The 24691-nt window shown below is 36.4% G+C and overlaps 1 protein-coding gene across 1 annotated transcript; it reads right to left on the minus strand.

The window, feature by feature from the left end:
- Positions 1-4690: 4690 nt before the first annotated feature.
- Gprc6a (G protein-coupled receptor class C group 6 member A) lies at positions 4691-24474 on the minus strand. The gene is made up of 6 exons (XM_015498474.2): positions 24222-24474; positions 21526-21829; positions 18072-18908; positions 12658-12870; positions 8114-8237; positions 4691-5912 (listed from the first exon to the last, which is right to left on the minus strand). Exons 1-6 carry the CDS (start codon positions 24413-24415, stop codon positions 4798-4800), a joined length of 2787 nt encoding a protein of 928 aa, XP_015353960.1. The 5' UTR covers positions 24416-24474; the 3' UTR covers positions 4691-4797.
- Positions 24475-24691: the final 217 nt, after the last annotated feature.

A 24691-nucleotide genomic window follows, 5' to 3' on the forward strand; every position in this document is an offset into this window, starting at 1 on the left:
CACCCCCACCCCCACCCATGTTGAAGAGTAAACACCTGAGAAACAACAAGGCAAGCATAGAAAACAAGTTTTATTTAAGAGACAAAAGATAGATAGTAGAATTCTCTAGAGAGCAGCAGGACCTAGAGCCCATAAGAGTGGGTATATCTTCCTTTTTTTTTTTTTTTAGTAGACTTCTACCTGACTTTCTTTCCTTTGTATGCCTAAAGGAAGGAAAGAGTGTTGAAAAGTGCAAATCTTTCCCCTACTCCAGGTGTTAGCAGCTGGAGTGAGGTGGGGAGTGCAATCCAGAGGTTGGCTCTTAGCAACCCATTTCTTTTTCTTTGATAATCAGTTACCTGTACTTTGTTCCTTGGATTCTATTGATTGTATACTGGAATTCCCCAAATTTGGTTCCCACATTCTCTGTTTGTCTGTATATGTATAATAGATGAAATGTTCCAATATAGACCCACTGGTTAATTGCAGATTGGATTGCACACTTTCAGTATTTTCTTTCTCTCTTTTTCTCTTTTTTCTTCATATTGCCCACCCTTCTTTCATCCAAGTTTTAAAGATTATACAAATGATTGTTTTCTAGTCTCACTTTCTGGAAGTCTTATATGGAGACTTTAGTATCATTCGGGAAGTTTGGAAAAAGTCATTGAGTTATTGTGTTGACAAAAGTTTTAAGAAGATTCCTGAGAGTGTTAGTTGTTCATTCATCATTTACTGAATATCAATTTTAGGGTGTTCTTGTACAAAACCCAGGCACACAGAAAACTTTTACACTTGAGCCTTCCTACTGAGAAGTTTACAACCTAAACTGATCAGCTTTCAATTCATCCTGCCAATATAAAGCTGTGGGTGCATTGTGTATTATCTCCCCAACCCCATTTTAGCAATTAAATATTTTAAATGTATGTCTCTGTGGGCAGGGCAAGGGGATAAACATATGAGTTAGTCTGACACTGAATTTTGAATGCTTTTCCCTTTCAATTAGTTTGTCTTGACTAATAGGAAAGTTTCTGTCTCAATAATGCTTTGCACTTCACAACAACAACCTGTAAAGATTTGATTACTTCATAGTGAAGGATTGCTGGTTGTTTGGATTATGGATGCTTTTTTATGTTATTTTTTCTTTATTTTTTCTCATTTTAAAAAGAATATTCATGCACTGCCCTTTTAATAAAAAAGAAACTCTTTATTCCAAAAAAAGTTTAAAAAATTATCTTATACCCAATTGAATTTAAGAGCTTCAAAAGTTAAAATGAAACATGAAAAGTAAAATAATTATTATCTTACTTGCTTGTTTTACATAATGGCAAGGATGTAGTTGTGGCTTTGAAGAATTTAGAACTTAATTTCTTACAGTGAACAGCATTTTTTTGCCTCTGGAATAATGGTGGAAAGCTACGTAACTGTAGTAAAACTCTCAACCCTCATGAAACAATGTTTCTTTTGTTATTCTATTGGCACAACAACGCTGGGGTTTTTGTTTTGTGTGACCATATTCAAGAATCTGGAAGCTCTCCTGCAGCTTTGCTCTCCAGTCAATTGGAGACTGTTTTCATATCAACAGAGCAATGAATCACTGAAGTCACACACACAAAAATAATACTCATTTCTTATGTTTTCATGTGGATCAGAATATTTCATCCTCCTGAAGTTTTTATGAGATATTATCACTATATTTATGTGAATAAGTTTAGAATTCCTCTCATAGTTTTTTTTTATTTTAAAAAAGTTGATATTGAGTAAGACAGTGGAAGGTCTTGCTTAGATAGGTAGGAGAATTTAACTTAATTTTGAAGGAAATGGGAGGTTATCAAATTTTCCTGAATAGGAGAATGGTAGTATTGGGACTACTTTGCGAAGGATTGATGCATGATGATGTATTCTGTGTGTTAGGGTGAGAATGCTGAAGTAGGCAGCTAGCATGGAAACTCAACAGCAGAGATGTGAAGTCCTAAGACACACTAGGAGGTGTCAGTGGTGGTGTTAGTACTGTTAGTAGAGAGGAGGGAGCAGTTGAGAGAGGTGGAACTAAAGAATTGACTACTGCAAGATGTTGGGAACCCTGGAATGTAAACTCCTGGAAAGCAGAAAACCTGCCTGTGTTTTATCTTTTGCATGTTCCTTGCACATAGAATGATGCCTCGTACATATAGGCACTCCATAGGTGTTAGTTGAATAAATTAAGACAAAAGCACGTAAATGCAATGGGTGCTATGGGCAAAGGCAGAAAGGAAAGCTGCCTAGCAGAGGAGGTACTTGAATTATGTCCAGTGGATTTAGCTAGTTTCAGGAGGGCCCTGACGAGAAAATGAAGACAGAGAGATGAGCCCGGGCTTTGAGGCATGAAAAAGCAAGATATGGGAACAACCACTAGCAATTTGCAATTTCTGAATGATACCCCACCAGGTTGAAATGAGTACAAAGTATGCTGGACTTGAAGAGACTGAACTTCAGGATAAGAACTTTTGACTTATTGCATGTGTTAAAATAATTGGGTAACATGAGTTTTTTTTTTTTTTTTTAAACTATAGCAATTGAGCTAGTGGGAATGAGTGGAAAGCTTACCAGGAGCTCCTCTACATTTAGAGCAAAATATTTGAGAACAGAGTCAAAATTGGAGGCTGTTGCAACAGTCCATAAACCAGGAGATGAAGGCCTGGATGAGGGAGGTGATGACAGGGAGAGGTCGTGGCAGTTTTGAGAATATATAAGTTAGAAAACAAATGATATGTCACAAATTAAAGGTAGGAGAGGGCGAAGCAGAATGAATCTCAGGGTGCCAGTTAGCCCAAAGGTAGTGCAGCATGAGGAGCAATGGAAAGAGAGAGAGGGAGGAAATTAGGAGAAAAAAGACATGGATTACATTTTGTGTGCATTGACTTTGAATGTCAGGTGCATGAACAGGTGGGTTGGTTGTAGAGTGACCCAGGACAGAGGGGTAGTTTTTGGAGTTGTTTGGGCCAAAGTTAAGCCACAGAGATGGGCAATATTTTAGTGAGTGTGTTTTGAGAAGAACAAGATGTTGGCTGAAGATGACCCTGGGGAATACTCACACGTGAGAGTGAAGAGGAGGGAGACAACCCAGAAGAGGAGACTGATGCTGAATGGTCTGGGTATCGCGGGGTTGAACTAGAAGAGGATTTGTATCACCTGAAGAGGTTTGATTCATGATGGGGTTAGGAGTGGGACAGAGAAGTGGCATTTCAATGAAGAAAAATTAGACTAACATGTCAATTCAGCTTTAAGGGAGACGAACACTTTATACTGATCATTAGATTTGAGAGATGAAAGGTAACATTCCTGTGAACTATTTTAATGAAGCGGTCCAACAAGATGGTAGATTTGAGTGGGTTAATCACTAATCTATTGGTAACCAAGTGATGATTATGACATTATTTCCTTAAATTCTTAATTGTTAAAGGGAAGAAGAAAGACAGTGACAATTAAAGTGAAAGTTGAGATTAGGATAATGTTATTTTGTAATGTTTGCCTATTTTGAAATGATGGGAGCAACATGAACATGGTGTCCAAATCTTTTCACCAGTCTGACTGAGATCCCCTGTGCTCAAAGCCTTATGTTCCTATGAATGTATAACATGTTCTGAAATTATTTCAAACATCTCAAATTCAGTATTCTACCATCTACTGCAAATAAAATCTTCCTGTATTCCATGTCATCTTCCAATAAATCAAACTAGATGCCTATAATTCATCCTTCACTGACCACTTCAAATGAAAGACCACTTCTTATACAGCTTGAGTATATATACACATCTTCAATTCCCTGATACATAATAATCCTCTCTTAATGAGACTCCATCCTCCACCTTGTAACAGAGTGATCTTTCAAAGATGGGACTTTAAGCCACTCCCACCTGTAACCTTTCTGCCAGACAGTTGAATGGCAACCTGATGACCACAAGATAGAGAGACCTAAGCTCCTCAGCGAGGCCCTCCAACCTTTAGCATTCATTTATGATCTAGTCTGTACATGTCAGGGAGGACTCCTCTCCAGTAATACCTAATGACCGCTGTTCCTGAGCACATCTTCTTGTCACCTTCTGCAATAGCTTCTGCTTTTCCTCTTTCTCTAGAACACCTTTCTGTACTTTCTTTGATTAGCTAATGCCTACTTATCTTTCACAGCTTCACCTAAACCCTTTATTCTTTATTTTACTTTATTCTAAACCCTCCCTTCACCCCAGGGGCAGCTAAGTGCCATTTTGCTGTTGTCATGCCCTTCTGCACATTATAGTCATAGAATCCCCACACTATACTGATAATGTCTATACGTAACTGTCTCTCCCTGGAATTTGTGTTCCTTAAGGTCAGGAATTATTTTTTGCTGCTTCTTGTGCATCTGGGTTAAGCATATCACTGGGCACATGATAATTGCAAAAATCCTAATTCAATTGCACTGAGCAGTAGAATGGGGAAGGTGAAGATGTTTAGGAGAGAAGGAGAGCTCATGTGAATAGGTTTGAGAAGAAGTGGCAGAGGATGGAACAAGGATGATATATTATGGGTTAAACTTGGAATAGAAGTGATACTTTAGCCATGTGCCTATTAGGAAGGAGAAGTAAGATAAAGCCCAATGGAAGTGCTAAGAATGAAGGCAGTTTCAGATTAGAGACTTTATGTTCTTTATTGATACTGATTGTACAGAATGGGTATTTGATGAAGATGACAGCAGTGAAGAAAATACGTGACACATATTTGCTGGGAAAATAAATGCACATCTTAAATACAAAGACCCTTGAAACATTTTATTCCAAAATGTGACATCTTCTATTGACTCATTTATATACTTGAAATTCTTTTCCGAGGAAAAGGTTTTGAAACCTTTGTCCCATTGTCTCTGCATGTCTGTGCAAATGGTTGTGCCTGAAGATCTTTGCTTTTCTGCCAGGCTGCAGAGTTTCCACAAGGACTGGGATGGGTCGTTGTGATATTGCTACTAGTGGAGTCCAGTGAAGCATGACTCATGGCAAGGTTCCCAGCACTGTGAGAAGAATAACTGTAAATCAACTCAAGAAAGGCTGATTTTGTGTTAGTCTCTTGCTTGCAAAGAATAACATAACATTTGGGGAAGAATGTACAACATAGGATCCCATAGTTGGATATTAAAATGACGATGATCTCTACAGCTGGCAAATACTTGCCAGACGTGGTAGCATAGACAGGGATGAATGTGATCCAAGCTATGAAGTAAATAAGCATGCCGAATGTTATGAATTTGGCTTCATTGTAATTCTCAGGTAATTTCCTGCCTTTGAAGGCAAATATGAAACAAATGAAGGCCAGGATGGCAATATAACCCAGCATGGTGCCAAATGCAAGTGTGGATCCCTCCTCACATTCCAGGATAATGACTCTGGGCAAGGACACATTCTCCTCCACAGTAGGTGCTGCAAAGATGAGCCAGAGTGTACAAATGATAACCTGAATACCTGTGCAAGTGAAAATGATGGGGATAGGTTTATAGAGGAACTTCAAGAAGTTCTGCAAGTTGGGATCAAAGCTGAAAGCTAGCAAAATTTTCAGAGACTTCATCAAAATGCAGGAGATGCAGAGGGTAAAGCTCACTCCAAATAGCGTCTGTCTGGTTTTGCATGTAAAGTCTTGAGGCTCTCCGATGAAAAAGCCCGTGCTGGCAAAGTTGAGAAAATGACAAAGCAGGATCACATAGCAGACCACTAATCCCCCGGATGATTTCACAACAGGCGTGTTCAGGTTTCTTGTAAATATTATGCCAATGGCCAAAACAAATATGATTCCCAGGAGGGAGAGGGCCACCAGCAGAAGAGCCAGGGAGTCATTCCAGTTGAGATATTCCACTTCCTTTTCCAAGCACATAGCGCTCCTAACAGGGGCCCAGTGAGTTTCGTTGTTGCATAATATGCAGTGATCCATATCTAAAAGGCAGAGGAGATTCAGTTACACTGCAAACAATTAAACTAGGTGATTATCCACAACTGTCCATGGTGATTGTCCACAGAACCAGTCCTGACTAGAAAACCCAAACAGGTAACTGTCATATTAGTTCTTTAGTAAAATAAAACACACAGAGAAAGAGTAAAGGTGAGGCAAGGGGAAAAGGAAAAAAAAGAGAGAAAGTTATCAGAGATATGAGTTTTTAGGAAATTTATATTTCAGGATAGATGCTAGCATTATATGATATTATTGGAGGCAGTTCAGGGACCTTATTAAGAATAAAGGGTTTGAAATCAGACATAGCTCAAGTCCCTTTCATCTCTCTACCACCTATAATTCCTTGAACAAGCTAACTGAATTTCCTGAGCCTATTTTAAAATCTCTCTTTCTCTCTCAAAAAAAAAAAAGACTCTGCCCATTGTGGTACCACATTCAGAGCATTTGTTGCACAAATTAGACTCCATGCTGGGCTATAACAGGTGGGAATGCTGTTATAAATAAGAATGCAGATCCTTCAAAAGCTGAGGCTTTATGGCTGAGTTACCCAAAAGCCTGAAGCTTCTTCCTCAAAGTGAGATAGCATGAGATTATAATCAACAACAGATGAGGAAGAATTGAAGTTTATCCCCAACCCCGGAGATTAATTAATTTGAGCCTCTCACATTGTCAGTGATGAACTTGAACAGTATTTATGTTGATTCTGACAGCAGGGCAACACGAATAATTAATAATTGATGTCAGATGGAGTCTGTGGGAATGGGCTCGCATTTGCTCTCCATTACCACAACATTAAGATGATGGGTTCCAACTGCTTCCAAAAAGCTTTTCCCCAGAGCATCCATCTGGTTACACGCCACAAAAGTAGAAAGTGCCCAGTGTTTTAAACTTTATGTTTTCTTTTCTATATTAACCTTAAAGTGTTTTTGTTTATAAACTTCCTGACCTTTCTAACCTCCTGCTCTTTAAAAATTCTATTTTATTACAAACATACTCTTTGGTTTCTTCTTAACCACAGCTAGTAGAGCCTGCCCTTTCATTTGTTCAGGGAAAGGTCTTGTCCATGCATGAGAGCTGTGTGTTAGAGATGAAGAGACAATGTCCTTTCAGACTACTCTAATTCCATGCTTTTCCTCCAAAATGTCCTCAGTCTTCTACACTTGTGTTTAGAAGCAACTTGCCTTGGTTATCAAAAGATAGCATCCAGATTGGACTTAGAAAGACTCCTGTACCTCTTTATGAGAAATAAACATTACTTTCTTTAAAAAGAAAAAAAAAATTCTTTCACTTGAAAAATAGCTCTGAGGTTGAGATAAATGGCATTTTTTAAGGCAATGACAGAACATAAATATTATAATATTTCTATTGGCATACTCCTCCCTTGAAGGTGATTAAAAAATGAATACATATCTGGGGACTATTCCAGCTCTGGGGTTCTTAGTTTTCATATATGACAATTAGGAATGCTTCAATTAACCAAAGGATGATTTTTTAAAAGAAAGTTTAATGCTGCCGAAAGTGCCGATAGTTCTTCTTAGGGCTCTTAAGGCTGCTGACTTCACTCTTGCATTTTAATAGGTGTATTCTGCTCTGATCCTGTCCAATTGATAAAAATAAGGTTGGCAAACAATCAGTGATTAGCACCTTATCTCTGTTAATAGTGGGCCCTCTTGTTTCTTAGATTCAACTTCTTTTCTCTTGGTAAGACTATTAAGATTTCCAGGCTATGCACAGCTGTTTCTTAACTCTAAGAGCCTTTGGGTTTCTATCATGTTCAATTTAATTAATCTAATATTTACTTATTTGTACTTTCTGTGCCCCATTTACAAATCAAGCATGTCTTGTATGAGGATGGGTACACAGACAAAAACTGACAGAGAACTTGCATTGTTTTAATAGTTATTGATAATGAAGTCTGAATGAGGAAATAATTCTTTACTTCTCTCTTAGAAGTAAAATTATTTTACAACTCTATTATTAGTCATATGCATCTGGTGATATAATAGAGCAAATTCCAAGATAAAATGAAATTTCACAGGAATTTAATCTAGCAGGAACATAGGAAGCTTTTTTTTTTTTTAATCTTTTCAAGTGAAGAAACAAACAAAAATAGAATTCATGTAAAGAAAAATCAGCTTAAGGGCAATAACTCAGATGTGTCACAGTGTGCAGTGACTGCTATTACCTGTCTGATTACTGTAGTGATTTTCAGGGCAGCTCACACATTCATAGCAGCAGATATGTTGACTTCTTGTAGTTTTCTTCATTTCTCCAGGACTGCATTCCTTGGAGCATTTAGATAATGTTTGCTACAATCAAAGTGAAAAGAAATCTCAAATATATTTTTGTAAAAGAATTAACCTTGGCTTAAAGATACATTTACTACAGAAAAATATTCATCTTTTTCATAGCATTAAGTAATTTCTTTTGCTATCTTCAGGTATTTGAACAAGCTTAAAATATATGAAATCCTTCAGATGGAGAAAGAACACAATTTTTGTCCTATTAGTAGTTTCTGTAAGCAAATTATGGAAATTGGCTCTTTCGGACAGTTTCCAAAGAGAGAGAAACACAGTAGTGAAACAGAGGTGAGAAGTCTTTTGTGATGAGAAAGAAAGCTGAAAACCCAGACCCTGCCCCTGCAGGTGCCACAGAGACTAAAACTGACACTATGATTGGGACAGCCTTTCTAAATCTACATATATGTATCTCCTGGCTTTTGTTTTTATAAACTGTAAAACCAGTCCTGCAGGACCTGAAGAGAAGCAATCTAGCTTCTTTTCCCCAGTTTGATCAAACTGCATAAAATCCATTTTTCCTTTTCACATTTTTTGCTTATTTATTAGGTCAGTTGGCAGCTGAATTGGCCCAGCCATAATCCAGCAGATTCCCTGGCTTGGCTATGGCAAACAGTGGTAGAACTGAAGCAAGAGATGATGGTCTGGAAATTTCCAGTCTCATGTTGAATAATTAGCTCTACTATATAAGAAAATAGTAAATTATTAGACTTTGATACTCTTTAGAAAATATTCTTATCATACTGTCCAAGGGTTATATATCCAGTCTCACTCTAAAAATGAAATAAAACAAGAAAAAATAAACCCAAACAATAGAATAAATATTCTATGCTTAAAGCTATTGTATGTTAGTTAAAAAGACAAGCTAAAGTAAATAAAGAATATTTAAATCATACTGATAATTTAGGTTATAATTCTGTATGTTGCAACATGATCATAAGCAGCATTCTAGTCTTATGGAATCCTTTACTTCTGATTCAATCATTCTTTGCCCTTCAGATTATGATAGAATTTTTCATTCAGAATCCTTTTCTCATAGCACATCTTGTGACATACATATGTGTCATCATTTAACTTTTCCCTTAGCAAGTCAAGCAGAATGGTTAACTGAGGTTTTCTCAAGATTCTCTAAAGGGTTATTGCTGAGTCTGAAACACTGTCAGAATATTAAGCCAACCAGTCTTTTCTCTGGAAGGTGAATAAAATCTGGGACTGAGAGAAAAGTTGGCAAGATACAGTAGCCCGGTGTCTACCAGCACTGGCTTTCTTTTTCTCAATAAAATTATCCCAGGAGAGTTTTCATTAGTAAATAGATATGCCTTGAAGATTTCCCAGGACAAACTTTTTAATCTGAGCTGTCCACTCTCCTGGAGGATGCTCAGAGGAAACAAAGGAATTTAACTATTAGATAAGGCCAGGCGTCATTAAGGGGATAAAAGTGCCGTCTCCCTCCCTAGCAACATAGTCCTTTCTCTCCCTCCACATCAAGAGACAGCAAAGACATTGCAAAGTCTGATAGGATAGCTCTGGGATAATAGTAGATTTAGATTGTCTGATAATTTGAACTATGAATTTTGGTGAATTATCAGAAATTTTGATTCACCATCTAGCCTGGAAATTGACAAGTAGATCTTGAAACCTGACCAAATGATCTAAGGTACTGTTGGTTTTTGCTATGTCCTTGAGATATGGATGGGTGTCTTCATCAGCAAGGAAGGTGTGTCCCTCTTCTCACAGTGGTCAGCCCTTCAATTTAGTCACTAAAAGCCTCTCCCAGTTTCCTGCATTCTACCAGTTCCCCCTTAATGTGTATCTTGCTTATAGAATCTGGAAATAAGTCTTGGTGACAATCAAAATCAGTGCTTTTTGCAAAAATTGTTAGAGAATCCTCTTTATTCAATAAGAAAGTGAGTTATAATGTTTTTGAGGATTCTATATGAGTTCCAGTGTTTAGCAGAGGTCTGGGTTCATGATGTAGCTGCAAGAATGACGGCCGTGATAATGAAGTTGACATTTGAACAGTAAAACAAGGGTTATATTTCTGACTTCCAAGGAAAAAGTATTTTGCGTCATTGAAACTTCTGGTCGTAGCAATTTGATTAAGGGAAAAGATTTATAGCATTATTCAACTAATTCTTTCATCTACTAAACCTTTGTTAAGTGCCTATTTTATGTCAGGAATTGTTCTAATTGTTGGAGCCACAGTATGGAATGAGACAGAAATCCCTTCTCTTATAGACTTTTGGTCCTAGTCAACAAGGACAATAAACAAGATTAAAAAAAAATAAGCAAAATGTACAGAATGAGACAGTGATAAGTGCTAAGGAGAAAAGGGAAGAGAGGATAGCCAGAAGCAGGAGGTTGGCATTGCGATTTCTTTTGTGGTACTGGGAATCAAACTGAGGATATGAGGATATATACATTCTGGGTGTGTGTTCTACTACTGAGCTATATCCCCAGCTCAGATGGTGCAATTTTAAATAGGGTGTCCAGGAAAGGCCATAATGAGAAGGTGACTTTTCAGAAAAGAGAAAGGAAGTGAAATAGTTAACCACATGGATGTCAGAGAAAATTATCAGAGGCAAAGGAAATAGCAAGTACAAAGCCCTTGTACTAGGAGAAGGAAACAGGGCAGGAGTTTTGTGGAACTGTACAAGGGGTCCAGACCAAAGGGAGTGTAACAGGAGATGAGGTTGGGGAGGACTTGGGGCAGGGTCATGTAGTATTTTTAAAGAGACTAGCTTTTACCTTCAGAGAAATGCAATTCCATGAAAGTGTTCTAAGCAAAGTACTGTGCGTGTGTGTGTGTGTTTCTGGGAATCAAACTCAGGTCCTGTGCTGACTGGGCAAGTGCACTACTGCTGGGCCATATCCCCAAACCCGAAGCATTATCATTTACAGAATCACCATGTTTTAAAAACAGACTGAAGCAGGTCAGAGTGAAGACAGACAGCAGTGAGAAACTTTGCTACAAAAATCTGGGTGAGAAATGGTTGTAGCTTAGAGCAAGGTATCAGCAGCAACAGAATTAGGAGTCAAATGTGGTTATATTCTAGACACGTTCTGAAAATTAAACTTTCATTGGATATGGAGTGTGTCAGAAAGAGAGGTGACCAAGAGCCCAGCAACTTAATAAAAGAGAGTTGCCATTTACTGAGATGAGGTAGATTTGGAAAATAATATTAAGAGTTCTGTTTTAGAGATATTAAAGCTAAAATGAACAATAAAGATCCAGTTAAAGGTGTCACTTAGGCAGTTGGGTATTTATTTGGGTCAAAAGTCAGAAAACTAAAATCTAGGAGTCATCAACCTTCTATATAATGACATTATTTTTGGCCACAAGCTAGTCAGATCACTAAGGAAAAGTATTAACAGAGAAGAGTAATTCTGAGCCCTGGTCATTCTAGTGTTGAGTAGGAAGGATGAGGAACCAGCAAAGGAGACTAAGAAGTAGTGGGCCAGAGACATAGAAGAAAACCAAGGAGTTGGATGTAAACTAGACAGAAACCATTTTGATGGATCAGAGATAGTTAAGCAAAAGAATGGGAGGAGAGAAATTTGGCCGGTGAATATATTAATCACTTCAAGGAATTTTGATGAAAGAGAAATCCAGGAATGGGTAGTGTGTACAGGAGAACATGGAAGGAATCTATAGAGTTTGTTTCTTTTTTTAATATGGGAGAAAACATAATGGCATATTTATATCATCATGGAAATAATACTGAGGAAAGAATAATTGAGGATGCAGGAGACAATATAAAATTACCAGAGCAAGATGTGGCAATAAGTGAAGGGGATGGGGCCTAGATATGAAATGAAGCATCTGGCTTCAGCTAGTAACCCTTGGTGCCACCATAATGCCAGGTAGAAGATGGGGATATGGGCACAGATGAGCTACAGGGGGATGTGGAGCACTTTTCCAATAGGCTCGGTTTTGTTGGTAGAATAGAAAGAAGGAATAATTGAAAATGAGAATGAAAAGGATCTATTGATGTCAGAGGAAAGAAGAAAAAGCAAAATAGCTATCCAGCAAGTTAACCGGCAAGGCCACAGTGTGAATGCTGTCAGCAGTAAGGCCCTCTGGAGGTTGGATATCATGAATTTAAAGGTGAGACCTGTGAACAAATATGTCTTTTTTCCTTCTCTTTCTGCTTTCATTTTTTGTGCCAAGCTCAGTCGCATAGGAGCAATTCTGATTAGGCGGAATAGTTAATTTAAAAAAAAAATGGCATTTTGATCCAATCAGTATAGGTAAGGAGATTGAGAGTATATACAAGAAAGTGTTACACTAGATGACCTCAGAATTTAAGGAGGGAATGAGGGGACAGTGAACAGAAAGGAGGATCATGAGAGGTCCTGGTGAGGTCAAGGGCTTTTCAGGTTGAGGTACCAATTGATTAGAATGCTACAAAGCAGTCTAAAGAAAAATTACCTTAAGATTCTTGAATTCATTTTTTGCTTCCTGGTTTGGGATGATGAAGACATCATTCTGTAGGTCGTATTCTGCCATCTTGGCGATGGTCATGTGGCCGTTGATCTCTTTCCAGAGCACAACATCATATCCAATATTCAAGTCCCCATGAGTGTCAAAATGAAAAGAATTCCCTCCATCAGTGAATATCACATTTTTCAGCACATTAAGTAGCTGTAAAAAATAAAAACAGAAACAAATGCTGAACATGAACATTGTAAGTAGACCCGTTATCCCAATTACAACACTGCATCATAAGGAGTATCACTTAAAAATGAGAAATAAAGAAGATTCCATATCACTGAGTAGGACATTCTTAACCATTTGGCAACAATTTAAGAATGAATTCCACTTGGTTTCTGGTCCCATCTCTGCCAAAGTTTTGCTATGTGGATTTGAAAAAAACAAGTTAGTTTCTATGGTGGTAGCTACTGCAGCCTATAAAGTCGAAATCTGAGAATTTCAGAACAGATCGTCTGGAGCGGATGCATGGCCTCTAATTCTGGTTCTACTCCCCACTAGTGGCGAGATCTTGACAGTTGCAATTACTTTCTGACTTATCATTTCTAATTATTCTTAGGTTTGTGTCTAGTGTATAGTAAATAACCTCTACTAAAATAAATAGAATTATTTTAAAATTTAATTTATAAAATGATTTTTTTTAACCAGAGAGGAAAGAAAAATTACTTGCCCTGCTATCCAATTTGTATAGTGAAAACTGATATATAACAGAACAGGAAACTAGAACAGGAAAAAATGTTTTGCTGACATAGTAGCCACACTGAGCTCATGCTGCAAGGGAAGAACGCTAGAGTTGAATGTAGAAGAACAGGTTACGGTTCTGGCTCCATCACTAACTTGCTAGATAAGCACAGCTAAGTAAATGCCCTCTCTAAAGATATTCATTATGGTCCATTCATGTTGGATTGGAAATCTATGGAATGAGGCAGAAATTATTCTATCTGAATAGAACTATTCTATTCACTTTGGATCTTTTTTAATATTTCATTTTTTTTTGATTAAAGGAATATAAGAAAATCAAGTTAGATTTCAAGGTAAATGTATTAGCTATGATAGTCATGTCCACGATCAAATGTCACTTCACCAAAATACCTGTGTATTGATTTTATTTTGTGTTCCTACAGATTTACTACTTTTTTTGGTGAATGTAAATTTATTTCTTTAAATAAGCAGGGTATCAGATATAATATGGTAGAACTAACCAAAAATATTTTTATTTGAGAATTGCTTGGAAAAAAAATGAAGTAGACAAAATGAAGGAATAAGTAAGGATTTGCTTTTAGTGTTTTCATGTCTACCTGTGTACTGGTTTTAATTCTGTTCTTTCCTTAAACAATATGCACAAGTAAGTCCTGGTAATTCAGTTCTTTAGGGAGCATATCCTCTTCCAGTTTCATGTTTGAACTATAATTTCCATCTGTTTTTTTTCCCTGTATTTAATTAGGCTTTCCAGGGTAAAGTTCTGACATATGTATGTTCTGTAAATAATGATAACATTGTGTAATGTAAATATAAACTTGCACAATTTTATGCTTGTTCTTACAGGAAAGAGGATAAAGGCAAATAAAACAGTACACTCATTTCTCATTAAATATGATAGAACATTTGCTTTGGATCAAGATGAATTTTGAACATTAACAGTCCAGTTATTAAACTATTAAATGTTTTTTCTATCGTTTATTAATTTCTTTTTTTATGGAAACTCTGAACTTCACTGTGAACTGACATTACAGAATTCAAAGACCAGGAATGGCATTTTAATTATTATATAACTCACCTCTGTATGGTAATATCCTGCTTTTAAGAACATAAGGCCAGTAGGCCACACTGACTAAGGTGTTATGGTTGATCCTGTGTCCATTTCCCTGTCTGCCCTGATATCTGCTTCATCTTCATAATTAAGCTTTTTTGTGGAAAGAGGTATCTATGTGACCAAATTAAGAAAAGCAGAGGAAGTAGCCTTACATTTTTCTCTTGTGCTCAAATTGTGTCTTTTATTATTATTATTATTATTATTATTAATTTTTTTTGGTGAAGTTCTCTGTGACATAATAGAAAGCACACTGAACTAAGCCATGATAATTTCACTGCTAGCTGTTAGTGACCATGGGACAGAACTTTATTCTGGAAGTTCCCTTCATCTTTATATTGCTCTAAGACTTGGTCTCCAGTAACAGGTCCTCTCACTACTTCTTTAAGATGGAGATTAAAGAATGAGTCCTGTAGACCTCCCCTAATATTATAAAGATTAGAGATGATAGATATCAGTACTTAGAACCATAAGACTTAAATTGTTAGTTGTTACTATCCTTACCACTGCAAAATCACTCTCACATCTCTCCTAACCTCAAGACTCATATGCGACCATCATGGCTACACTGCATATCTCATAAGTTCTTCAAATTCAATGTCTTCAAAATGAAATGCTTAATATTCTTCTCCCCACCAGACCTCCACTTTCCTCCATTCCCATTTCATCAAATGGCATCAGTTGCCCAAATTGGGAATCATTTGCAATGTCTTTGCTGCTCTCTGTCTGTCATCTTTTACATTCAGTGTATCTCCAAATGCTCTTCAACTGTCTTTTTAAATATCCACGTATATATGTCTCCATCCTATTGTCACACCTGTAGAACAAGGCATTCTTATGCTTGGATTATCAAATTGTTTCTTTCCTTCTTCTAATCTTGTGTTCCTTTAATCAATTCACACAGCAGTTGGGATGCTTTTTCTACAATTGGAAAATAGATCATATCACCCTCATGCATAAAAATACCTTTAATGGGCACCTTTTTGCTCTCTATAGTCCAAAACATTAAACATAGTTTGCAAACTTTCTACTTGAAGGATGGTCAGTAGTATCAACATCCCCTGAGAGATTGTTAGAAATGCAGGCTTTTGGGTCCCTTTATAGAACTACTGAATTAACATCTGTATAATATGATTTCCAGGTAATTCAACTGCACTTTAAAATCCAAGAAATCCTGATTGACAGGGTGCATTAATGTGCCCTTAATGAACCCTTCCAGTCTCATGCTGTGCTTTCTCTCCTGTCTGGGACTCTGCTGAAGTGTTTCTTTCCAACCTATCCATTGCATTCACCATAGATGTCATATTTGAGAATGTTCTCTGAATGCTTATACTGGACTAACTGGTTCAATGATATGTTTCTCTGCCATCTCATGTTTGTATGAACTGTTGTAATGAATTAGTCTGCATTGTGAGGTAAGCACTCTACCAACTGAGCCATACCCCTAGTCCCCCATTAGTCTGCATTGTAATCGGCTCTATAATCATTTGATTTTATCCCACACTAGATAGATTAAGGAGAAAATTCTGTATTGTTCTCCAGGATCTATATCCTCAGCACTCAACAGAATGCCCAGAACGCTGAGACAACCAACAAATATTTGCTAAATAAACATGACTATTAGACATTCTGTCACCTCACATATACCACTTACTACTTTATATACAATCAGAAGTAAAAGAAAACCAAATCATTAGTCATAACAAGGAAATGGTATCCTCACACACATGAGAAGAGCATTAAAAATCTGTTGAAGTCCCACCATTATGTATAACTATATTGCTCTGAAAAGACATTTAAAAAATCTATTGAAGTAAAACAAATATGACTTTGCTGTCCCTGATTACTGCTACAGATATCTCCAAATATAGAGCCAAAGTAAATACCACCCTCAAACGGTAAGAAAAACTAACCTCTTAAAATTATCTGAATCTAAAATGTCCTTTAAATATTAGTGAATTTTGCTAAGATAAAGTAATCCTTAGGGATTTATCCTTGATTAGGGATCTTAAATGTTGATGATCTTTTGAATTTGCTATCTATGAAGATTTCTTCATAAAACAACAATTGTTTGTGTCATTTGTCCTACTGAATCTGGCATTGACCAGATGCGGCTCACTCACATCATGATCAAAGGAGCAAGTCACCCTCTAATTCTCCTTTTAAAATATGCTTCTGTTTGTTTCTAGATTAACAGGTTTTTTTTTTTGGGGGGGGGGGGCATCAAGAATGACCCTAGAATCCTAGTGTTTAAATAAAACATTTTAGAAGATTTGAATTATACTTTCTGAAGTTTTTATTCAAAATGTTGGAGATATAGTCCTGATTTAAAATACTTTCCCAGATTTTCCCCAACTATTTAGCAGAACTTGGAGCTTATTTTTGTGAGTGATTAAATTACAAGTGACAGATCTACCAGTGTAGCTCAGTGGTAGAGCACATGCTTGGACCTGGGCTCAATTCCCAACACCAAAAGAAAAATAAGTAAAAATAATTAAAATAAAAATAACCTTTTCTGGATATGCATTTATATGATCAAAAAATGAATTTTATTCTCTTTTACTTTCTTTTCTCTTACAAATCTAAAATACCTGTATTTTGTGATATTCTGCCTCAAGACATATAGACATGGCTCTAAGTACCCATTATTGAGAGACTTGTTTCTAAGGAGCAAAACTTATCATCATTAACAGAGGCAATTTACTTTTAAGTGCTTTGTTCATGGACATTTAAGAAAACTGGAGGTATTTGGATTCTAAACCACCATCAACACAGTGAAAAACAAAGAGTATGAAATCAGAAGACCCATATCGGAGTTACATTTATGGTACTGCCTAGCTTAATTTCCTTACCATAATATTTCCATAATATAGGTGGAGCATCTCTGATCTGAAAATCTGGAATTCAAAGTACTACAAAATATAAAATTTTTGAGCACCAACATGATAACACAAATAAAAAAAAAATCCACACCTGACCATGAAGTTATAATGCAGGTGCACATAAAATTACCTTCAGGCAATGTATATAAAGCATATTTAAAAATAAAAGAATTTCACATTTAGACTTGGAGCCAATCCCCAAGATATCTCATTATGCATATGAAAATATTCCAAAATCTCAAATACTCCCAAATCTGAAGCCCTTGTGGTACCAAGAAATTCAGGTAAGGTGTACGCCACTGTATTTAGCAATAATGAAAAGGATCATTAAATTTGTCTGGTCTAATTCTTGTTTTTCAGAGTATTAAAAGCAATAATTTATAGGAGGCATTGAAAAATCCTTAAGCTCAAGCACTATCAATAGAATCTTTCTGGAAAATATAAAAAACAAAACTTTGGTGGGTCAGTAGCAGGTGAGGGTAAAACATAATTCTATCCTCTTTAAGAATAAAAAACCAACATAGAAATGCAGGTTTTTCAAACACTAGTGGTTTCTACATATAGAAGGAATAAGACTAAGAGCAGTTGATATAAATCTTTGCAACATGAGGTAAGGAAATAAATGATAGCAGGGGTATTTTCTTGAATGTGTGAGTTAGTACCTCCCATGGTTGAAAGGCGTTGGGGTTCTGACAGTCTCGAGCTTGGCACAGATCTCGAATGGCATAGCCAAGGGCAAACACGGCAAGCTGAATACTATGTATGAGTCCTGGCTCAGTATAATGCCAGAGGAAGTCATTTCTCATGAAGAAGTTCCTTTTTACATCTTCCTTAACCTTGTAGGTTAAAGTCCCCTGAGAACGGTTGGAAATGCATTGACTCAAATCACTGTCTTTGACATGCTCACAGTCAGAAAAAAGGATGGCATATTCACGCAGAGGTTTGTTATTGTCATTAGGATACGTGTGCAGGGTTTGAAGAAAGGCATGGAAAGAGGATATATTCCCTCTTCTAAAAGTAAACCCCACAACTTTGCCAAGCTTTTTAACATTAGGAATAGTGATAATCTTGGTGGCAGTTGACCAATTATCACTAGCAATCCAGATCTTATGTATATTCCTTTCAATGGCTTTATTGAAGAGATTGAAAACATGGAATCTCCTCAGAAATACCACAATGACATTAACCTGGGCCTCGGCAATGATTTTCTCTAGTGTCTGATTGATCCTGACTTCGATGGTGTTATCAGAGAGGAAGGCTGGGAAAACCTCTTTGAAGGCTATGCACACATTATTTGCTGCAGCCTGAATTGCAAAAGTGTCCAGAGCCAATCGTCCATAGTCATCATCTGTGGTTATGATGCCAATCCAGTTCCATCCAGATTTCTGAATCAGCTGGGCCATTGCTTTAGTTTGATAGAAGTCACTGGGTACAGTCCGTAAAAATGAAGGAAAGCGAATTTTGTCACTTAGGATTTCTGCAGTTGATTCATAACTCACCTGGAAATGGACAGAATCTTTTAGTTATACTGTCAATGAAATCCAGGTGGCTGTTCATAGGGGTGTTTTTTACTTTGATTTTTGTAAGTTTCCATAGCCTTTCCCTAAATTCTTTGGTCTTTTCTATCTTGTCCTTTCAATGAATTCCTACTCTATAAGGACACTTAGCACCGAAGAATGGGTTAGTGTCACTGCTCTCTAATAATTTCATATTGTATGTAGCATAATCCCTTCAAGACTTCAGGCTCTAAGATTTACATCTACATCACTATATCTGCCTATATCTATATCTTTGGCCAGGGCCAACACCAAGTTATTTAAAAAGCTTAGAGGTAAATTCAGGTAAAATATAGTCAGCCAAAGAAGCAAAATACATTTCGGGATGTCAGCACATGCAAAATTCTATTTAATCCACAACCTTTTTTCTTTCTTTCTTTTTTTAACTATTATTTGAGGTAAAATCATCCAGTGAGGTAAACATCTAGTCCAGGGGCAAGCAAACTTTTCTGTAAAGGGGTAGAAATAAAATGTTTTGAGTTTTTTGTCAACACAGTGTCTCAGTCTTATATTCTTTGCTGTAATTTTTTTTTTGTTACAACCTTTTAAAGACTGTAAAAACCATTCTCAGATTGACAGCCACATTTGATATGTAATCTGTGGCTCTCTGACCTCTTATTAGGTCAAATAAGTGTCAGAATTTTGGGAGTCCTATCTGATGTGGGTAAAGTTTTGCTTGATGATTTTATTTGCTTTGGTGATTTTATTTTAGGGAAAATTATTACCTTCTATAGCTGGAACAGCACCAGGGCACTTACCTTACTGCTTAACAGCAGCATATGGTAAAATAGTAAGAAAATGTAGGCTTTAATAAAATGTCAGAATCTTGGCTTCAATAAACTTAGGAAAATTACTAGACATTTTTTTACTTATTGTAAAATTATAAGATTCCTCCTCCTCCTCTTCCTCCTCCTTTTTTTACTTGTATATGGATACAATGCTTTACTTTATTTTTATGTGGTGTTGAGGATCAAACCCAGTGCTTAACTCCTGTTAGGCAAGTGCTCTACCACTGAGCTACAACTCCAGCTCCAAATTATAGGATTCTTGTTAAATTTAAATGGACATTAATCACTATCAGTGGGCTCCCTTTTCTTTTGTGCTGTTTATCATGGAATTCACATTTTTTTTCTGCACCAAGTTTTTTTTTTTCCCCTTAGTTGTATACAAAGTATATTCACATCAATTTGTGTCTTCATACGTGTACTTTGGATAATGATGACCATCACATTCCACCATCATTTCAAACCCCATACCCCCCTTTTCCCTCCCACCCCTCTGCCCTATCTAGAATTTGTCTATTCCTCCCATGCTCCCCCTCCCTACCCCACTATGAATCAGCCTCCTTATATCAGAGAAAACATTCGGCATTTTTTTGGGGGGGGATTGGCTAACTTCACTTAGCATTATCCATCCATTTACCTGCAAATGCCATAATTTTATTCTCTTTTATTGCTGAGTAATATGGAATTCACATTTTTACTTTTGCCAATAGTTTTTAAAGTAGTCTATTTGTCACCTATGCAGCATTGTACATTATAGGAATTTTGAGCCCAAACCTGTATCTTATATGTTTGTAGATGATTCTTTGTGTTTTGTCATTTTGCATTCAAATTTGTTATTGCCAATTTCACTAAGGTATGATATAATGGATATCTTCATTAATTATTAATAAATAAATGTATTATTTATTGTGCATTCAAAAAGTTATATATTTTGAATTATTATGCACATTCATTATAATATACACACATATACATATATATTTTATCTGCTCATTTCTATCAAATTATCACTTCTTGGTAATCTGACCGTAAGCCTTTTTCTTTCTAACTTTTGGCTTCTAATGTTCTCTGAACTTAGAAAGCACTAACCTTTCCAAGGCATTCCAAAGAACACAAAGAGAGTTCCAAAGTGTTGCAATATGAAGATAAGTGGGCTCAAAATGAAAGCCAAGGGGACTTGATTGACCTTGAGTAATGTGCAAGAGTTGATAATCTGTTTTGGTCTTTCCAAGACCTGTTTGCTTACTCCATATTATTGGCTTGCATTCCAGGGAGATAATTAGGTCTACTGACTCTACTCAGAGTCTTTCCATCATATTCAGAACAAGATGCAAATCATATCAAGATCCTACATGACCAGCCCTGCCCTTCTCTACAAATGCATTCCTTCCTGTTCTTTCTGCTTAACTGCTCTAGGCACAGCGACCTTTTTGCTGTTCTTCTACTTTTGTACTTGGTACTTTCTCAACTAGATACTCTCTTCTCCTCCTCCAAATTCCTTTCTCATTTAAATTTGAATATTTAAATATCACTTCCTCTAGAAGTCTTCCATTACCCCCATAGCTCCTTACTGGGCACCCAATGGATACTATTAGGGAAGCAGGGCAGTAGAATCCCTTAGAGGTATGTGTCTTATCCAGATCAAGGTAAAATTGTCAAAAATTGACCTGACTGATATAAAAACAGCTCCCTTAGTAGTTTTCCCAGTTTATCCTAATTCTTTCATAATAACAAACATGATCCAAACTAGTGAATAGAAGTAGAACAAAATGTACCTGTGGAATGAGCTGTAGGTTCAACATTCTGGAGACTGCCATGGTTATTTCTGAGTAGCCAGCACCTATGACAGCCTTAACCCTTGGCATGTAGTTCGAATAGTCACACTGAAACTCCACAGTTTCTCTAGAGCAGTTGAACTTAGAAAGAAACCTCAGTGTGGCTGCCATTGCCGCGGTAACTTCGGTACAAGTGTCATAGATTTCATACCCCAGTTTGACTCCAGATAATAGTGTTGAATTGTTGATCACCTCAATGCTGTGTATCATGGCAAGCGTTTGAAGAAAAGCTGATACTTCAAAGCTGTTGAGAAACAAGTACTTTTGAAATCAAAACACAGTTCTCCTACAGGTATGATGAGATCCTTTTTTTCCCCCATCTCTGTCTATAACAGACAATTTTTGGATAAGTGAAGCTTACCTCTTGAAGGGTCTAACTTTATGTTAATTCAACTTTTAATGGAAACCTTTAAAAAGGACAATGTTGGAAACCAGAGTTTCTTAAATAGAATATAAGATACAGGATTTAATGATTTCTTGATGAATAGAGTTAAATATTCTGCAGTACAAAGTGTCTTACTTTTGTTGATTTTTGTGGCTAGGTATAAATATTTTATTGCTGTCAAAATAGTTGCTTGTTAGTCTAAACACCCAGTTTTGGGGTTTTAAATACTCATCAGTTATAGTTGGAAATTAGATGAATAAGACTCTTAAGAATTGTACTTAAGCCCTTACATCCCTTTATTCTATATAGAGGACACCTATAAAATTTTATATGACACTTTCAAAATTGCTGGATTTGTTTTTATAGGTGTTCTATATATAGGACGATAGGTCATAATGGTTAATCAGGCACTGGATAAAAGCCTAACAGCCTTCTAGACAAAGTGCCCTGATTAAGTTCAGAGAGAGCTATTTCCACAGCCTGACAATAATAATCACAATTTGTGATTATTCCAGAGTACTGAGTTGTTTAGTAGTGATTTCATTCACTGATACTTCATCTACAAATGATTACAAGTAGTATCTAGTACATAATAAAATTTCATTGGGTGTTTTTTAATGAAAAAAGAGATGTTATTGTAAAATATTGATATTCTAAAGTTTTTATATTATAACTTATAACAAAGTTTCTCTATTGTTATAAGTTATAATAAGTTAAACATTTTAGGCCTTACTGTTTGTCATTGTGGACTATCTAAACATGAGGTTTAGAAAATCAGCATTATAATTTTTACTTAGAAAAAGAAACAAGGAGGAGAGAAAGAATAATAAAAGATTGTGTGATAATTAAATTGCTTAGTATTTTCAGAGTTCCCTACATGAGTTGAACCTCTTTGATATTTTACCTTGGTATCCCTAGTGCCTAGAACAGAACCTAGGCAATGTACATACACTTAATAAGTAGCGGTTCAGTGTTTAAGGAGAACTGGTACTCTTGATGAATGACAATATGGTAGAAGATTTTTAATTCAGGGATTTTTCTTTCCCCCAGATCATTTTTTTCAGATCAAATGACTCTTTAGTGTTCTCCATTAATTGTCATCCTACAATTGTGAGCCTCTGACTGTAGTCATTCTTTGGTTGCCAATGAACAGCTCTGCAAATCTTCATGAATTATTTTGTTCCATTCCCTGGGATTCCTGCTTGTCAGTTGTGATGACAATAACAGAGTACCCAAATTTCTGGAGAGAATGTCGGGAAGGAATCTTAGAGAGACATGGGATCACATTTATCTGAAAGCATTCTTTGAGGGCTTGGTCAGTACTTACAAATAAAAAAAAAAAAAACAAGCAGAAAAAAAAGAGAAGATTAAACTTACATCAAGACAGAATCAGAATTTTATAGTTAACTGAGAATTTTATAGTTAAAGAAATGATGGTTTCTTTAACTATATTGGTTGTCATAACAATCCTAACTGGTGTTACCTGGCCCTCAGAGGTTACCAGGCTCTTATTTTACAGATGAGAAAATAGAAACAGGAAGTCAAAGAGTTTAAGTGATTTGCCTAAATTCACAAAATTATTTTATACTAAAACTGAAATTAGAACTCAACTATCCTGGTCTCCTTAAAGAAAATGCACCTGTAGCACCCTCCACTAAGCTTTGCTTTTACACATTGTACTGTATTGAATGTCATTTCAGTAACTAAGCTTCACAATATAACCTGCTCATCAAGAAAAAAGTGACAACTTAAGGAGGGTCATAATTTATCATGGAAGAATTAGATTATTTCAAGAATTAAATGAACACAGTGCTGACAAAAATGTTAGTGTGAGAAAAATGTAAACATAGTCTATTTTAAATAAAACATTAAATAATAAATCCATGTACTAAACAGAGTATAAGCTGTGGGTGATAGGTATACAAATGTGCTGTGTTCACTTGTGGTGAAGTAGAGACTACAATGTCTTTTCAAGGACCTCAGGGATTATTTTTTAAAAGCACAATCCAAGAAATGCATTAATGCAAAGCATTTGTTGTCTCTGCACTTGGATATTGTTTGATTACATGCAGAGGGCCAATAAACCTCTCTTTCAAGCCAATATTGCAAGACTAACCACGTGCAATTTGAAAACATATATATGAGTTCGAATGATATTAAAATAATTCAGATGTTAGTGTAAGCAAAGAGATGACATGATTTGGTCTCCTGGCATGATCTTGAAACCTGTGCTTTTTGAAGATTTACTCACCCAACACACTTCTGGATTTGTGGTCGTCTGGGCTGATCTTCTGAGGACAACATTTTTTCATGAATGGCGAACAAACCTCCAATCATGATATGTCCTGGAGAAGTGACAGCCACAAAGTCATCAGGAGTTTGACAAGGTTGGGAAGGAGCAAGAATAGCCATGAAGCAGGTAATTAGTATCATTAATAATGCCATGATGCTATCTCATTTGCTCAGTCCATGAGAGTTTTTAGGAATCATTAAGCTCACAGAGTGCCAACAGCTTGGTTCCCACGTCACTAATAAACACCTTGCAAGGTATAAGACACTATCAAGGCCAGAAGCATTCAATACTCAGGTACTTGATGATAGTAAAAACAGTTCTTGCACCAATAAGAACATATTGGACTCTAACAGTCTCCAATGTTGGAGACACATGATAGCAGACATGTGATAGCTAGGTAAAATCTGATATAATTATAAACAAAGGTT

Source organism: Marmota marmota, unplaced genomic scaffold (genome assembly GCF_001458135.2).
Source record: "Marmota marmota marmota unplaced genomic scaffold, marMar, whole genome shotgun sequence".
Lineage (NCBI taxonomy): Eukaryota > Metazoa > Chordata > Mammalia > Rodentia > Sciuridae > Marmota > Marmota marmota.

Coding starts and splice junctions, on each gene's coding strand:
- Gprc6a (XM_015498474.2), bottom strand. CDS start 24,415: ATGGCATTATTAATGATACTAATTACCTGCTTCATGGCTATTCTTGCT. Junction 21,830..24,221: donor CAAATCCAGAAGTGTGTTGG/GTGAGTAAATCT, acceptor GTTTCTCAACAG/CTTTGAAGTATCAGCTTTTC. Junction 18,909..21,525: donor ACCTACAGCTCATTCCACAG/GTACATTTTGTT, acceptor GTCCATTTCCAG/GTGAGTTATGAATCAACTGC.